The 18746-nt window shown below is 40.1% G+C and overlaps 1 protein-coding gene across 3 annotated transcripts in view; it reads left to right on the top strand.

Moving 5' to 3' along the window:
- LOC146572039 (voltage-dependent T-type calcium channel subunit alpha-1I-like) overlaps positions 1-18746 on the top strand; it is a 288178-nt gene that overhangs the window by 165214 nt on the left and 104218 nt on the right. For 2 of the 3 annotated variants that reach the window (XM_085276073.1, XM_085276071.1), the window contains 3 exons: positions 3664-3823; positions 16058-16400; positions 17755-17847. In XM_085276073.1, coding sequence (XP_085132199.1) covers positions 3664-3823; positions 16058-16400; positions 17755-17847 — 596 coding nt within the window. The remainder of the gene's footprint in view (positions 1-3663; positions 3824-16057; positions 16401-17754; positions 17848-18746) is intronic. The other variant, XM_085276072.1, reaches the window with a different exon arrangement.

Here is an 18746-nt window from a genome sequence, read left to right as displayed (position 1 = left end):
TTATTACAGAGAAATGTCTCTTTCCAAAATAAAAGCTATACTATCCGCTTCTTCTGGGCTATATTCTCAGCAGCATAAGGAGAATCCTGTGCTAACAGCTGTCTAAATGACTCGGCTAAAGTTAGTAGCATGCTTGTTGTTTTTGTCTTTGCACTAGGATGATGTCGGCGTAAATGTGCAGTCATATTCGTTGTGTTCCCACTAGTGCTTTCAGGTTGATCTCGTTGAAATGACCTTAACGCCACAACACGGCAAATCTCCGTTAACGAGCTACCGCCGATCGCCCCGTGCATGGGGCTAGACGGCCAACACGTTAACGAGCTAACTGCGCTAACACACTAGTTCCCACCCATGTAATTGAGCATTGCATGGCACATCCAACATACTGTTTTACTTTAGTTCATGACTCGCTTACCTTCAGGGTCATACTTCACATGAAAACCAAAATAATTCCAAACGCCAGATCTGAATGTTGCAAGGAGAGCTTAACTTCTGTCTCGCTAGCTTGCCCTGTGCTCTTCCTTCTGACTATGCTGTCTGTGTTGAGCGCTCAGTGGATCTGCGCTCGACAGTGCAGCCTAGGCGGAGTAGTCGAACGCAGATTCACTGAGCGCTCAACACAGACAGCATCGTCAGAAGAAAAGTTGATAAAATAAATTACAAATGTTGTATTGTTCGATACATATGCGTACCGAACCGAAAGCACTGTATCGAACGGTTCAATATCGATACGAATATCGTTGCACCCCTAATATATATATATATATTCCCACCAAAACTAAAATCACAGAAGGGGGATTTCAATTCTCATTAGAAATGAATAATATTTTCCATGTGTGACTTACCACTTCCTGCAGCTCTGAAGAAGATTTTATACAAGAAGATAAAAAAAAATTGAACTTTGTATCCATCACTAATAGGGAAGATTCTTTCATGGTCAGACAGAAAATATACATCAGATTCAAAACACAGCTTTATTTTAAATGGAAATATCACTTTTACTGTAAACACACGAGTCAAGTTTCCAAGTCTTCTGCTTGTGTACAGCTGCACACCTCCAGTGTATGCATTCATCAAGTAAGACATCCTTTTTATTACATTATATAATGAGATCCCTGGAAGAGGATCTATGGATGGCCTTCCCCCTGACTAATCAGTTAAATGTTGTATCAATCTTCAATCCATTTTACAGATAGAATTTAACCCATGGTTTAGTTTCCCCAAGTGTTTAGCCCCAAAGTAATTGGCTGTGGGATTAGAATTAGTGAGGAGATTAGTGATTGATTAGCTAATTATGATAATACGACGAGTTATATAGAAATGGTTGTGTAAATTTCTGCACCAACTAAAGAGTGGGAGGGATGGCAGAGAATGTTTTAAGACAGGGAAAGCGATAGGTGAGACGAGGATTTGGAGTCTGTGTGCACTAATTATACAGATCCAAAGATTTTTGTGTGTTTGTGCACGTCTTCCATTTTCCAGTGGAGCATAAGGGTATGTTGCTCATCCAATTTTAAAGCAGAACACAGAATTATCACAGTCAGCAGTGCTGCCTCTTATAAAGAGCTTAGTTTTCAAAATATAACAAAGTTAACAAGGTTTTGGTAACTGAATGACACTTTAAGCTGGCATCATTAGATCTTTTTCTAGAAAGTTGGAGATTGCTTAACCTCTGTTAGAAGGAAACATTATAGTGAAATACAAAAACTGTTTGATTAGTTCTTACCAACCTTTTCTTTCCCACACTGTTGCTGTGCTTCCTAAAATGCTTCAGTCATACAGTATGGTGCAAACGCCTTGATTTTGTGATCAGTAATTTAGTGAAATTTGGGTTAAAGTAAGGGTGTGTGTAATTCTAACGAGCATGAATATCAATATTAGGTATGATCGCATGAACTCTCTTATGCAAGATATCTTATAATTTCCCTAAGTCACATACCTGTGGAGGCATGGAGATATCCAGGAGAGAGGGGAGTCGACTTATTGACAAGAGTGTTTAACACAAGCTGGGAGAGTGAGAGGATGCCTGAGGAACGGAGAAGAGGTATACTGATACCAGAGGGATAAAGCTGATGAGCCATACACCGAAGCTGAGAGGGAAAGAGTTGTTGAAGTTTGTTGACACCAGGTGAAGAAGACAGATGATGATCAGTGAGCAGCAGTATGGCTTCGTAGCACTACAGATGTTTACTTTGAGAGTGTTAATAGAGAACTATAGAGACCATCAGAAGGAGCTGCACTGTGTTTTTGGAGCTGTGGTACTGCACGAGGAAGACATGAGTGGCAGAGAAGTATGTGAGGCTGGTGGGACATTTACAAGAACAACAAGACAGAGCTGAGGTATGAGGTGACAGATGAGGTCACGGTAGGGGTGGGATTACATCAGGGATCGGCTCTGAGCCCCTTTTTGTTTGCATTGGTGATGGACCGGTTGGCATATCAAGTCAGGCAGGAGTCTGCGTGGGTATGATGTTTGCAGATGACATTTTGTTGTGGGAGTAGGGGGCAGGTGGAAGAGAGCCTGGAGAGGTGGAGGTATGCTCTGGAGAGAAGATGAATGAAAGTCAGTAGAAACAAGACAGAATAAATGAGTGTGAATGAGAGGGAGACAGGTGTAACAATAAAGCTGCAAGGAGCAGAGGTGGTGAAGGTGTGCATGAGTTTAAATACCTGGGATCAGCCAAGCAATAAACAGAGTGTGCAAGAGAGGTGAAGGAGGGAGTGCAGGCAGGTTGGACTGAATGGAAAAGAGGTTAATTGTAACAGAAAGATAACAGTACTTGTCCAGTGTCCTTAATTTTTTAAAGACACAGTACAATGCTCACATGTGGCAAGTTTGCAGCTTACTTTGTTTGTAAATCACCTTGTTGGTTACTTGGTTGATAGTACAAAATACTATTTTATGCCAACATGTGTTATCTTTGGCATTTTTTTACAGGTCAGCTGAAAAGAAACAAATAATGTGGTTTTACAACAAGCTGCCAAAAACAAAGGTGGTTAAGGATACAATTTGTATATACTTTTTTGCTAAGTTTTCTATCCTGAACAGAAACAACCTGGGTTCATGCCCTGAGCTGCACTAAAAGTGCTCAGACACAAGGGCTGGACTAAAAATGAGCAGCCAATGTCCAAAGAAATCCTTTGAAAGACTCTTACAAGGTTTGAGAAGACAAATAATCTCTTGACTGTGAACAAAAAGGTTGTTTTGTGTTTTTTGTGTTTTTTTTACTGTTTTATTTAAGTCAAATAGGGATTTGGGGCAAGAGTAAAGTCATTACTAGTAAATCAATAACAGAACTGCATCGATGCTTTCCAAGCTCGTAATGCTTTGTAGTGCTAATATTACTGCTGTTCAGCTCACAACAGTTCACTAATTAAGGTCGGTTTATTACTGTATATGCATAAGTCAGCTGTGATTCGGTGCTCTCCTGCTGGTGTGTAATTACTTATAGGTATTTTTTCTCTTCATGCTGCAAATAAAATGAGTAAATGATTCCTCCTCTTTCCTCTTGTGTGCTGTTCTTTACCTGTACACAATCTTCCTATAAAGCTTCGTAGCAAGTGGATGGGAACGCCATTGCTCCGTTTAGATCATAAAGTAAAGTCAGCCATAGAGCTGTGCGGGATGTGTCATCACATAAGTATTTGTCTGTCTCTCTCCAGGCATGCGTATCCTGGTGAACCTGCTGCTCGACACACTGCCCATGCTGGGTAACGTCCTTCTCCTCTGCTTTTTCGTCTTCTTCATCTTCGGCATCATAGGAGTGCAGCTGTGGGCAGGGCTGCTGAGAAACCGCTGCTACCCCGAGGAGAACTTCACACTGTGAGTCACCGCCTACTCCGTCTGAGTGTGGAAAAGAGTGTGAGACCATGTGATGCACATTCTGTCTTCTTGAACATTAATCCCTCTGACAGGGCGTGTGTGAGTCTGACGACTACACACTGTCACCTCTGTGTGTGTTTCTTTATTACGGTAATTGTGTCAATGATGTAACTTCTTGAATAGCACATGAATCAAAATACACACTGTACCCGCAATTTATACGTGTGTCAGTTTCTGTATGTGTAAATAGGTCTGTCACCTCTCCTCTCATTACCTGCCCTCCCTCTGCGTGACTCTAGAAGATTAATTACATCATCTATTCAATTCACTCATATTTCCATAGTGTGAGATTAAGCCTCCCTCTGGCCCCGTCTCTCAAGTGCTAATATAATGAGGCTGATGGCAAACTAAAATTTGCACAAAGCAAATATCATTACCTCATAATCAAATCTGCCACTTAATTAAAAGGCTGACACTCTTCTTCACTGCTTCTCTCTCACCCATTTTCTGCCAAGTCATCAAGATTGTATCAGCGTTTCTGCAATAAACTGCAGAGACGTAGGATCGAGAAATTCCAGGTACTGTAGCTTAAACATGTTTGGCAAAATGAAATAGATGGAGAAGGGGTGACTGAACGTAACTCTTTTAGGTTTCACAATGCTGTAATATTCAAACTCACCAGACAAGGAAAGGTTATAGAAGTATCTCTAAAGACTTTAGATTCCAACACACAACCACAATTCACAGAGATCGTCTATAAATGGAAGAAATTCAAAATCATGTTCACCCTCCACAGAAACGATCGACCAACAGAGATCACACAAGAATGCGACATGTACCAGTCAATCCCAAACAACAAGACCATATTTGAACTTATTGGTTTGAATAAGATGTATTCTGTTTGAGGAAATAACACCAGTTGTCATGGAGCACTGAAATCTGAGTCATACTAGAAAATGCTGAAGGAAATGTTTAGGACATGTGCCATGGGCAAGACGGCAATTCTTGGCATATAAGTTGCACTTCAAAATCAAGCGTTAAAGTACAATATAGTTAAAGATACAGTGTCTAAAATCTTACCACTAGATGTCAGTAGATTGCAGTCAACTGAAGTCTGTTCTTACCATTCCTAATTCTCACAGTAATTTTCTCACATTACTCACAAATAACTCTGTCCACCATTAATCTGTAGTGATGCTAGGCTGTAAGTCAGCTGTTTACCTCAGCTGTCAATATTCCGAGTGTCAACATATATTTATTCTGGAGGAGGCTGTAACACTTTGTGAAAGGAAAGTGATACTGAGGTGAGCTGTTGAGGATATCTTGAACTTTTCTGTCAGTAAGTGCTGCTGTTACCACTTGTTAGCTCCCGTTGGCCTCTGTTAGCAGGTGTTAGCCTCTGTTCGCTGCTATTAGATGGTGTTAAACTGTCTTTGAAGTATTGCTAGCATTGCTGGCATGACATTTAGTGAATAAATTCTCATGTGATGTGAGAATGTAATCAAACTGTTTATCAGAGGGACAGCATAATGTTAGCTGCTGTTAGCTGTTGTTCAGACTTGTTCTTGTTCTACTGACAAGTAATTGCAGCGATATCACGTTGTCACTTTTGTTAATGTTTTCACTTCTTGGGTGAAGGGGACCTTTCTCAGGTGAGAAATTACAGTTGTGATCTTTCATATCTTGCGAGTGAAGGTGCAGGCACGAATTCAAATTTGCCTCCAGTGCACATAAACACTTACGACTTCTCTTCTTCCCCATCTTTGGAGTAATAGATATGTGGCCGGTCTCTAGCCACATACATACATATTCATCACAGCCACTATATTCAAGGTGGTGAATAGCAAAAGACTGACTGTAACTGAACTTCAGAGTGACCGAGTCCAATTTTTGGCCTTTAACCAGCAGAAATTTCAAAGGAGATGAAGCAGTATAATTGCAATAAAGTTATGAATCTGAAATCGTGAATGGGAGAGCAAGCTTATAAATACATTGCTTGCAAATATATAAACAAAATGACTGCGCATGTTGTGACAAATCACCCCCTGCTCTTCGCACCCTTATTCATATACTCATCCCTCTACTTTTTAAAAATTCAAACAAATATTAGAATATTAGAAAGGGTGCAAGAAGAAAACAAATAAAAAAACTAAGAACTGATACATGCACACACTTCCTAGCTGTACAGAGTACTGTATCTGAATTTCAGAAAAGGTCTAAGCTTTAGGTGGACTGTGCCTTTATCCTTTTGCTGTTTCTTAGTTAACCTCTCTTACTTATTTTTGTGCCACTATTCTGAGCGCACGTAAAATAAGTTGCAGGTGCAAGTGTTGCATTTTGAGGAGAAATTTATTTTGAGCAAAGAAAAGCTAAATCTCAGTGAACAAAATTCATTGCTGCATGCAAAAAATGTATTTCAGTGTTTGCTATTATCCACACACACACACACACACACACACACACACACACACACACACACACACACACACACACACACAATAGCAGCCCCTGTCGCTCAGTTTTTGCATTTGCACTTGCTCGCAATGTGTTGCTTGCGCTCTCAACATTTCTGCCTGTGCGCGCTCAACTCTTTCTGTACACCGTTATATTTGTGCCACAAAACCAATCACAGACTTGGATGCAAAAAAAATCTGATTGGCTGTTTTGGTCTCCAATTGGCTCGAAATGACAAAATGCAATATCCCAGAATCCATTTCGTCCAAAACTCAAACGAGGCAGTGGCGGAGGAACACAGAGTGGCGGAGTTTGAAATATTACTCTGTCTGGGTCACAAAATAAACTTTTAAGATATTTTCATGCGAGAATGGTGCTGTGTAAACTTCAAATATCTGCTCGATTCATCAAGACATCTCATATTTGCATAAGTGCTCTAAAGTTTTCAGAGATGCCTGTTACCCACCAGCTGACCGGGTGGTCACTCGGGTTAAACATGATATATAAGGCTGAACTGACAAAGAAATCACCAACTACACCACCAGGTAACAGGCATCTCCGAAAACGTTAGAGCACTTATGCATAGCACACATTTTGTGACCCAGACAGAGTAATATTTCAAACTGGTTTTGTGGCACAAATATAACGGTGTACAGAAAGAGTTGAACGCGCACCGGCAGAAATGTTGAGAGCGCAAGCAACACATTGCGAGCGAGCGCAAATGCAAAAACTGAGCGAGAGGGGCTGCTGTTGTGTGTGTGTGGATAATAGCAAACACTGAAATACATTTTTTGCACACAGCAATGAATTTTGTTCACTGAGATTTAGCTTTTCTTTGCTCAAAATAAATTTCTCCTCAAAATGCAGCACTTGCACCTGCAACTTATTTTACGTGCGCTCAGAATAGTGGCACAAAAATAACGCCATATCTTACCTGTATAGTTTAATAGTATTGCACAGTTTATTGTATTTTTCGTATATACTTTTCAAGAGTACTGTTCCGTGTCCCAATGGCTGTGGGGTGTTTATTTTGGTTGGCGGTATCAGAAATTCAATTACTCTTCTGTCATGTTGCTTTAGTGCACAGCAAAATCTCCAGTGTTAAATTAACACTGGAGAGTGTCTATATGGGTCCACACCTCTGAGTGTTAAATTAACACTTTTGACAGTGTTATATGTTTAAAAGTAACCTAGTCAGTTTTGAAGATTAACAATGGCTAACACTGAGCAGTGCTGATTTTCTAACACTGGAATATTTCTAACATTTTGAGTTATTTTCCAGTGTTAGAAAATCAGCACTGCTCAGTGTTAGCCATTGTTAATCTTCAAAACTGACTAGGTTACTTTTAAACATATAACGCTGTCAAAAGTGTTAATTTAACACTCAACAGTGTTGTATTTAACACTCAGAGGTGTGGACCCATATAGACACTCTCCAGTGTTAATTTAACACTGGAGATTTTGCTGTGTGAAGTGCAAATGCTTTGTAGTAGATTTAGGCTCGTTCTCTGCTCATGGAGTACTACTTGCTTTTTTGTATTTCTGGGCATTGGACTGTGTAATGCATGTGTTTGTGCAGAGCAGCAGAAACACCAGCTGTCACTCATATGTCAGCAACCTTCAGCTTCTACCCAAAATGAAAAGTTTGGTGATTTAAAAAAGCTTGTCTTGATGCCAAGTTCTTTAATTCAGCAATTTCACAGTTCTCATGCAAAAATGTTTAATAGTTAAATTATTTTAATCATGTGTCTTTTTAGTGTAATTTCTTGAGACTCACGTGCAGACTTGATTTGATTTTTCTTTTACACTTTAATTTGGGTAGATTTAAAAAGAGACCAGAGTTAGGTTTAAGACATGCAAATGCATGGAGCAAGCATCCTCTCCATTTTAATGCCACATCTGAGAACATCTGGCTGTGGGGCCATAGCATTTGTTCCAAACATTCAGGACCCTCTGTTTAAGTCACTGGACTACATCACATGTTGAAAAATGATTTTTTTTTTTTTTTTTTTGTGTCCCGTTTGGATCTTTAGCCATCAGAACTGTTGTCTTAAGGCCAAGAAAGATGCCAAGTGGATTTATTTTACCAAGTGGATCATCATGGCCTTGCCATATTGGTCCATTTGATTGACCTTTATTATAATTATGAATTTATTTTATTTTCAGTTGCTACAAACTAAACTAAAATGAAAAATGATTTTCGAGTGGTACAGAGTGCATTTACATGTGAGGGAGATGGGCACCGGGGCAGTTCGTTCTGTCCATCTGATGTGAAGGTCAAACAGCAGTCTTACAACACATGGTAACCTAGGCTGTTGTCAGTATATTTTAATGCCTTTTGTTTTTGGTAGTTGTTGTTATTTTAGAAAATTGATACTACTAATACTAGTAAGGAATATTCTTTAAGTTTCATACTTTTTCTAGTTGTGAGAACCTCAGTAACAACATTTTGTGTGTTTGGCTCAAGTTTCCTAATATGTGTTGTTTTAAAGTTGAATTTTAATTGGAGGCTGAATTGCCTAAAATTAATCTTAAATGCATTGGAATATTGTTAAAATCAGCTGTAAAGTAGTACTGTGTATTTAAAATCAGTTAATTGTGCCTAAGTTTGTAAGCAGTTGTTGATTTCTTCCTTTCCAGTGGAACTTGCTCCCAGTTTGGCTTCAGGAGTCAGACACCGTCTACTTTAAAGATTGGAGTTAAAATCTATCTTTTGATTTATTTAATAGGCTTAATCCAGGAACTCTGAACCATTCCTTATTTAAGTTGCTATTGAGGTTTTTCACTTATGTCATGCAAGTGTTGTCCCTTGGACATGATATAACCACCGGTTACTAGGGAAAAATGTGTATTCCATGATTGGTTGGTAGTAATTCCTGGAGGTTGCGAGGTGAAAATGATTGCAAAGAAAGTGCTGTACCAAAAACTCCTGATGAGTGACAGACTGCCAGGATTGCCTGTACTTTTACTCCCTCAGCTGATGGGTGGGAGGCGTGAAGATCTAAGTTGGCAATTAATGTGATGCGATGTAGGAGCTTCAAATTGATATCATAGGTGAAGTTACTAAAAATAATGAATGACTTTGATTTTCACTGACATCAACCTCAAGGTTAGAGGTCATGTTTTCTGAAATTCTTGTCAATGCAATAACTAGTGGACAAGGCAACGTAGAAGATTCAAATTGATACCATAGGTGCAGTTACTAAAAATCTGAGTTTGAAACTCAGTGATCTTGACTTTAAGGTCAAGGTCAGAGTTCAAGTTTTCTGAAAATTTTCTGAATGCAATAACTCAAGAACACGGTGACCAAGGAGTTTGAAATTGACACCATAGGTGTGTGTACTACGAGGGAGGAAGCAAAACTGAGCACACTATACACAAGAAGAGCAACTACCAAAATAAAACAGGAAACATGACACACAGATTAAGATGCGGACTTGACACCGGAACTGGGGAAGAACAGACATGAGAGCATAACTGACTGGACGTGACACGTGGAACACAAGGCACAGTAACAAAACCTAAAGACCAGAAACCACAAAACACTAAAGATGAAAAACACAAATAAAAAACACTAAATGAGACGAAATGCAAAAACCAGGAAACACAAACACTGGGTTCCTAGATCCAGGACACCTTGAGCTGAACTGCCATTATACTTAATTAGTTGAAATGAATTAGATCCTTTTTGTTCACTTTTTATATTGTCATGATATTTTTGTGATTTAAATGTTATCTCCTAATACTAATACTGTCTCGGAACGCTTGTATAGAAAAGAATGATAAAATAAAGTGGCCCAAAGGTAAAAAATGACCTAATACCAGCTGGCTTTTATTCATTATCTGCTCACTTCTATTTTTCACAGCAAAATTAAGAGATTTTTAATAGTCAGCGCTTCTTAATTAGTCATAAATTATGACAGTTCATTTTCCCTGGTAGGAAATAGCAAATCAGAATTAGAAGCTTAAAGCTAAACAGGTGTTGTTTGTTCCTAACCATGTCTATGATTAAGAGTACAGCTAATACCACTGTGCAAACACAGAGCTCAGACAATAACTGGGATTCTGTTAGCGGTAAGGAAATGCCTGGGGAGACCAGATCTGAGGCCAAGCATTTGATTGGGCCAGTTTGGCTGCACAGAGTGGGCTGGACGACGGTTCGCACTTACAAGCCCGGAAAGAAAATAATGATCTGATGAGAGGCTTTGGGGTAGGTCATCACCATAGTAACCAATTCTGAGATGAAATGGAGAGGGGATGTAATCATGGGATGCCCTGATCTCCCTGAGTAAATCTCAATAATGTCATCCAATTTTGGTAAAACATTCGCACAGGTACTCTTTTTCCACCCCTTTTTTGTCAGAGAGCTGATGTAAACAGTGTGTGACGGTTGTAATTCACACTGCCAGGTTTCCAGAAACAAGAGCAAGAGGTATGAAACAGCTGCTTTAGCTGGTGCCTCTGCTGTCAGGAGTCCAACATCTCTTCAGCTGTGAAATGACTGCTGTCTGTCTGACACTCTCTGGTGATGAACATAATCACCTCGGTATACAGGAACACACAGCTGATGTCCAAACTGATAATGAGCGAGGCTGTGATATCTGCTGTCAGCGGATGTTGGCTCAGTCGTGCACAGAGGTTGGGACTTGTGGATGGTTGGCTGTCTGTCACATTTTTCTCATATTTACTTGTTCTTCTCATACCTCCAGTAAGGACTGTGAAAAGGATGAACAACACAGGGGTATATCTGGGAACACATGCTCATTTGTGCAGACAATACACTGCACATTTACATCCCTAAGAGGAACATGAGCATGGAAATACCCCTAAAAACTAATGTCTCTGTAGTGAGATGTCCAGAGAGAGTCAGTGAGATACTTCATATCAGTTTTATTTATATAATGGCAAATCACAATAGAACTAGCTTCAGGATGCTGTATATTGTAAGATAAAGACCCTACAATAATACAGAGAGAGCCCCAACAATCAAACGACCCCCTTTGAGGAAGGACTTGCGAACATTGGGAAGGAAAAACTTCCTTTTAATAGTCAAAGGAGCTTGCAAAGAAAAGCATCTGGACTTCTTTCAGTTACTTGAAGACGTTTCACCTCTCATCCGAGAAGCTTCTTCAGTTCTAAGGTCAAATGGTGGAGAGTCCCAGATATAAACCTATTGGGAGTTTCCCCCCACAGAGGCCATCTGATCTCAGGAATTCACATGATAAGGTGGGGCCAGGTTTCACAGTGAGCTCACCCGAAACTCTGGCTGACTGGGACCCACACCCAGTTTCACACCTTGGCTCAGGCGATTAGAGGATCATCAGGGGGTCCTTTGTCCCTCTGTGGGGGGTTACTCCCACTAGGTTTATATCTGGGACTCTCCACCATTTGACCTTAGAACTGAAGAAGCTTCTCGGATGAGAGGTGAAACGTCTTCAAGTAACTGAAAGAAGTCCAGATGCTTTTCTTTGCAAGCTCCTTTGACTACGATGACCTGGATGACTGAGAACCTTCACAGAGACATATTCCTTTTAATAGGAAGAAACCTCCAGACTCAGGGAGGGGCAGCCATCCTCTGACCAGTTGGGGATGAGGGAAGTAATATTTTTGAGTGAGATAAAGCTGCCTCTTTTGTACTTTTAGATATCTAGCATGCATTTTCTTAGTTAAATAAACTGAAAATTTTAAGTTATGCGAGGAGCACACAGCATAACAGGGAATTCAGCAGAAATGACACAATATTTGCTGTCCACTGACAAATCAATCGTTCTGATAGACAGCTTTATCATTCCTGTGCTACGATGTGTAAATGCATGGTATAAGTATATCTTGGTAACACTATATTAGGTACAGATTTATTGGGTTATTATCCAAGACAATATGAGGTGGCAAATATCTACTGATGATCTGATATTTGCTTAGGAGCATGCTAACAGAATTTTATGAACCTCTGCTGGTAAACCAGAGACTCTACAGTAAACCGAAGCTAAACTGAAACAAAGTTTAGCTTAAAACACACTTACAAAGTTCAGTGGAAGGGCATACGTGGTTAATACCTACCAGAGCTACTGTCTTAGCTTCAGACATTTGGGTTAAAAATACCTGTTTCAACTAGAATCAGTGCACATGGACGAAACCTGGTCAAAAATATCCAGTGTTATGCTGGATATATGGATCATGTTTTTTGGCTTGTTAATAGCTTCTTTTGAGCCTGCAGTACGCAGGGACAGAGTCAGTGGAAGCAATACAAAGACCTACAAATACACAGAGTGTGTTAGACAGAGAGTAGTTACTATGCTGCTTCTATTGAGTCATCATAAATACCAGGTCAATTGTAAATGCTAACCAGTATGTCGTTCTCTGGTCTGCCTTCTAAATAGCAACCCTACCTCACACTGAAATAAAATCACACACAGCTTCGCTCTTTTTTTCAGCCTCTATCTTTTCATTTTCCTAATATTGCCAAAACGATCACATTTACTCTCTTCCTCCTCGTGTTTGGTTTATTGTCTTCTCTTTTCATCATTTCAGCTTTACTCCTTTGTCAACTGCTTTTGTATCGTGTGTCTTACATTTTCTTGGTTTCATTAAACACAGACTTTTTCTTGGATGCAGCTAATCAAGTCATAAATTGAGAAGTAGCATCAGCGTTCTATAACAGGCAGAGCAGACGGTCACGCTGAACCAGACAGCAGCCTGCTGCATAACACCAGCGCCAGACCGCATTAGCTTTTCTTTTAAAGTCTGCTTATCTAACGTCTTCTTGTCTGCATTTTCTTCATCTTGTCATGCACCCTGCTGGACGAGCTACCAAATTAGAATTAACTGTCACGGAGGAGCAGGGAGGACTCGGCGCAGACTGAAATCTCAGAAAAACAGGTTTATTTACACACTCCAGGTGCACTATATACAGGTGAAGGAGAGGGGGCCAGGGTTCCCAGGGGTGCAGAGAGGGGTCGGGAAAAGTGTCCAGAGTCTCCAAACCAAGCACGAGAAATCTGCATACAGAGAACAAGAGTTAGCACGGAACTTTCACGGACAGAGCTCAAAACTGGCTGAGGCTAAAGTAGCACTGACGAGCGTTACTCAATAGTCCAGCGGCGAGGTGCTCTCAGTCACTGCCTTAAGTAGCGGGAGCAAACAGGGTGAGGAGCCACAGGTGATTGCCTACAGGTGGTGGAGGCCGGGAGCTCACAATGAGCTCCGCCCAGGCAGCGAGCAGAGAGAGAGGAGAGAGAGAAAAGACAAAACATAACATGTAGCCACACAGGGCCAGCCGAGCAGGCACGGGGACCATGACATTAACTGAGGAAAAAATGTGCTGCTGATGTCAGTTTGCAGGCTAGATCGTGAATAACATGTTTAGCACATGAAAGGTGGTCGAAACATGGCCACAGTTTGGTCTGGTTAGGTCCTTTTTTATTAGTGACAGTAGCTGCTTGTGGACTTTATGTTTGGTACCACTAACAACATGCTGTCCCCACATTACATGTAGGCACTGTCTAGTACTTTGTATCTTTCCTTCATATCACTCAGAGTTATTAAGAGTATTGAGGTCAAACAAATATTAATATATTACTCCCAGAAGAAAGTAATATGTTACACTAGCCATTAGTTTACTTTTGCATTACTCTGTAACATAGACATATAAATAACACTCAGGTTATAAGACCTCACAGAACCCTACTTACTCTGTGTTAGCGTGAAGAGATGTTTGAAGTAAAGTTTGCTGATCATAGCAAGAGGCGCGTTTAATGCAAGCTTGAAAGAATCCTTAGTAATGCAATGAATGGCATAATTGAAACTGTAATGTGATAAATGCGACTGTGGTACTCAAAATTGTAATCTGATTACCGTGCTTTTTTAAAGTTCTTGTACTTGTTTTTAAATCTGTAATCTCTTTGTGAACTTTGTGAACCCTGGGTTTGCTTTATAAATAAAACTGGTCACATAGTCCTTGAGCTGGCTGAGATAAATGTTTGGTAAATGGTAAATGGCCTGCATTTGTATAGCGCTTTTCTAGTCCCTAAGGACCCCAAAGCACTTCACAGTACATTCAGTCATTCACCCAGTCACACACACATTCACACACTGGCGATGGCAAGCTACATTGTAGCCCAAAAACTTTTTTCACGTCTATGACGGCGCATTTTGTTTTTTGCCTGTCTGGCTGTCTCGCTAAATCAGGAACTCTTTGAAAGAATTTCTTAAAATTTTGCACTTGGAGTCAAAGCAAAACTGATTCGATTTTAATGATCAAAGTCAAGGACACAGTTCCACACAAACGTTCAACGGGATACAATAATACAGTGATGAAACTAGTGCATATTTTTTATGTCTAGACAATGGTGATTTTAGATTCTTCCTTTTAAAAGGTACTTTCAGCTGCTCCCTTCACTAGGGGTTGCCGCAGTAGGTTGCTCCACAGTTTTGATTTGCTAGCTTTTTAAGCCTGATGCCCTTCCTGATGCAACCAGCGGGGGATTTGTACTTCCTCCTGACATCAAACCAGCAATCTCTCGCTTCTTACGTATGTGCAAACTCTCCACTATTCGGTTTCTTCTATTTAAAAAAAAGTATTTGCACTACATTATAAAATCCCATCATACTCCTTGACAAAAATTGATTTTAACACTTTAAAAGTCACGCTTTAGAAGGTGACACAAAATAAACTTGTCAGTCAAAAGATTTTTTTCAGCAAAAAGCACTATAAATCACACTGCTGTGAAATGTTTTTAACAGGTTTGAGTCAGGCTTTGAACACATTGTTAAAATTCTGTTTGCATAGAAGACTTTAAAGCCTCCAATATTTTTGTGTTTCTGTAGTTTGCAAAACACAAAAAGAAAAAATCCAAAAGGGAAATTTCACATTCAGTGTGAGAAACACGCAGATTGCTGGACTGAACAGCGAGTCTGACGGCTTGTTCTCGGGCTGCCTTTGTAGCCAGTACATGATCAATCTTACATCAAGAAAAATGTTCGTCACACGGAAACGGTGCGCCGCGGACAGACAACGGCTGTCAAACAGAGTCAGACCGCAGACTGTCAGCTAGATGTGTCAGGGTTAAAATGTCTCCATCACTACCACCCTGCCTCTGTGTCTGTGTGCGTGCGTCTGCTTGTGGTGTATTTCTTTCAATTTTACTGTTACACACATAATCTTCTCTCTCTATCTCTGTCCTTTCATCCACTCATCTCTCCACTTGTGAGCACTCATATAACAAACTTAAAATGCACTATTACACATGAAGCTTTGATCTAGGCTCGTGTGCATCTCTTTGCATGCCACTATACTTGTAAAGAAACAGATGGATGAGAATGGCAAGTTTAGAGATGATTTTGTTTTCTTCTTATCTGATCATTTATTAGATATCTTCATTAAAAAAATACCTCGAAATGGTATGGTATATGGGTGAAATTCTCTTTCACCCATATAATATGACTTCTGTTCTGCCTGGTTTAAATGTGAGACTTTGTTGATGAAATACACTATTCCTGTCTATAATACACACATTTTATGCTGATTTTACTATGACTGGATGTTTAAAACTGCATGTCTTTGACTCTGACAAGCAGATTTTTTCACCATTCAATTAATAAATATTTAAGACTGATTTCAGATTGTCTTTCATCTGTATCTTTTCTTCAGTTTTTTCCTTTTCCCTCTTTTTTTGACCCATTTCAAAGTGTATTTATCATTTTTAACATTACGTTGTACAAGGAAATGTTTTGTTTTTAGGATACTGTTGTAATCATCGTCTCCTTCCTGGACTCTTCCAGCAGTAGCGGAGTCAGTCTCCCTCGGCCTTACTACATGGCTGATGAGGATGACGAGCGTCCTTTTATCTGCTCCCTTCCTGTTGACAATGGCATCATGTCTTGCTCCGATGTGCCGGCCCGCCGAGAAGGAGGCAAGACATGCTGCCTGGACAAAGATGACATCCTGTATCGCCAGTCTATCGGTCTGAGCCCCGAGCCCCTGGCCAACGGCAGCGTCAGTGTAGCAGGGCTCTGTGTGAACTGGAACCAGTACTACACCAGGTGTCATACTGGGTACAGCAACCCCCACAAAGGAGCCATCAACTTTGATAACATTGCCTTTGCCTGGATTGTCATCTTTCAGGTGGGTTTTTTTGTTTTTAACCTGAGGTTGTACAAGTAAATCGAGTAATTAAAACACTGTTTAACTGTGTGATGATTCATCCTCTGTCATTTTTATAATTCATGATATCTGATGCTGTTAAATAATACAAGGGAGACATATCCAGGTGGCAGTGTGTTGGAGTGATTAGCAATGTTGCCTCACCAAAATCAAGGTACTGGGTTTAAATTAGGCTGGGTGGGGGTTTATATATGGACTTCGCATGTCAGTGAAGGTTCTCCAGCTTCTCCCACAGGTTCAAAAATGTGTGGGTTTAGGTATTAAGGTAACTGATGATTGGCCTCCTGCCATCCTGCCTCCAACCGTGTCACAGCTGGGATGGACCCCTGCAACCATGATTTGGCTAAGCAGAGGAGGATGCAATGATCACAATGCATATAAATATAAATGGATATGAATGAAAATAATGGAAATATTTATATACTGTTCAAAAACAACAGCAGCAAAAATAACCAAGAAAACATTCAGAGTATTACATCAACACACTGAAACGTACTGATGGCTGTGAAACAGCTGATACCAGTTACCTCCCTGCCATTGCTTTCTTGGTTACATCTATATCTGAGCAGGAGTAATGAATTAAATTTAATCTACCTTACTTTTTAGAAATAAAAACTTGGGAAAAAAGTCTGTATGCTTTTTCTTTTTCTTTCCCAGCTAAGTACAAAGACTGGAAACAGAGAAGCTTGCATATCTCTGTCCAAACATAACAACACCTAATCAGCACTTGAATCAACATGTTTAAACTATATTAAAATAGATTAATATCAAGTTGTAAAAACACATTGTCTCCATTTTACAGAGAGTTATGGGTTGGGTTGTAGTGGTAGTGGACACTTCACTCTGCCTATCAAGGAGGCTCCTGACTACTTCCAGCAAGGATCCGTCCACAGAATAACCCTGTTTAACATTTACAAATCATCATGTTTGCATTTAGAGCATACTGTCTATACGTTTGTGAGCATTTGTGATGGATCATGGCACCCCAACCGGTCACAGCAGGTGGCCGCCTGGTCCTGCTGGAGGTTTCTTCCTGTTAAAAGGGAGTTTTTCCTTTCACTGTTGCCAAAGTGCTTGCTGAAAGGGGGTCATGTGATTATTGGGGTTTTCTCTGTTTTCTTTGTATTATTGTAAGGTCTTTTTATACAATATAAAGCACCTTGAGGCAACTGTTGTTGTAATTTGGTGCTATATAAATAAAGCTGAACTGATACCTTCAGATAGAGACAAGCCAGATGCTTCTTCTGGTTTCCAGTTTCCATTCAGTAATAAAAAACTAAATAACAGATACTGTCAAATGTCTTCCTGTTTGTAGGTGATCACTCTGGAGGGCTGGGTGGAGATCATGTACTACGTGATGGATGCTCATTCATTCTATAACTTCATCTACTTCATCCTGCTTATAATTGTAAGTAAGACATGGCTTTGCTCGTATTTACAACAACAGAGTAAATGTGGACACGTTAGAGTCAGTGCTCAGGTGCTTCAGCATTTGCTTTAAGGAAACTTGCTTAAAATGTACTTATTGAGGTTAATTGCTGATGTATTTGATTTTTGTGAGCATGATATATGACTGTGTTGAGATACCTTCCTTCTTTTTATACGACACACGCACACACACACACGCACACGCACACACACAGAGCTGTCAGTGACACAGTTGAAAGCTGAGCTGAAGAATCCATCATTTTTTCTGATAAAGTACTTTTTAATCTCAATCCTTTTGTTTCCCTCATTGTATGTGTGCCGCAATATATTCATGCTTTTTGTGTGTGAGCATTGGTGCATGTTGGTGCAATATATTTCTTTTTAGCCTGTCTCGCATGTGTGTGTGTGTGTGTGTGTGTGTGTGTGTGTGTGTGTGTGTGTGTATTTGAAAGTGTTATAATGCAGCACGACTGCCAGTCCCGACTACTTCCCCAACCCAGGGGCTGTCTTGTCTTTTTATTATACTTTTAATTGCCTGCCTTCAGATTCAGACAGGAGCTTTTCCTCTTTTCCAGTTTCCTCTTCGAGCCAGTGCGCCTTTCATTCTTTACCTCTTAATTTATTTTAAGATTACTTTCTACATCCTTCTATCGCCTTAAATCTGCCAATCTCTTCAAGCTGCACCCTGTGTTTCTTACCTTGTCCTGTCATAGATCAGTCCATGACTCAGTTTATTCTACCACTACCCCTCTCTACTTCATCCATCTTTCCTCACTCATTCCCTCTTTTCTTTAACCTGCTTGCAACTACCCTTTCTTTTTCTGTTTTTTAAATCTCTACCACCTCCCGGCTTCCTTCTAATACTCACCTGCTGCTTTC

This window comes from Mchenga conophoros, linkage group LG6, assembly GCF_057382185.1.
Source record: "Mchenga conophoros isolate Kocher_MC1m ecotype Shallow Benthic linkage group LG6, M_conophoros_male_GT1.1, whole genome shotgun sequence".
Lineage (NCBI taxonomy): Eukaryota > Metazoa > Chordata > Actinopteri > Cichliformes > Cichlidae > Mchenga > Mchenga conophoros.
Note: the sequence above shows the minus strand (reverse complement) of the source record. Positions and strands in the feature narration are given on the sequence as shown.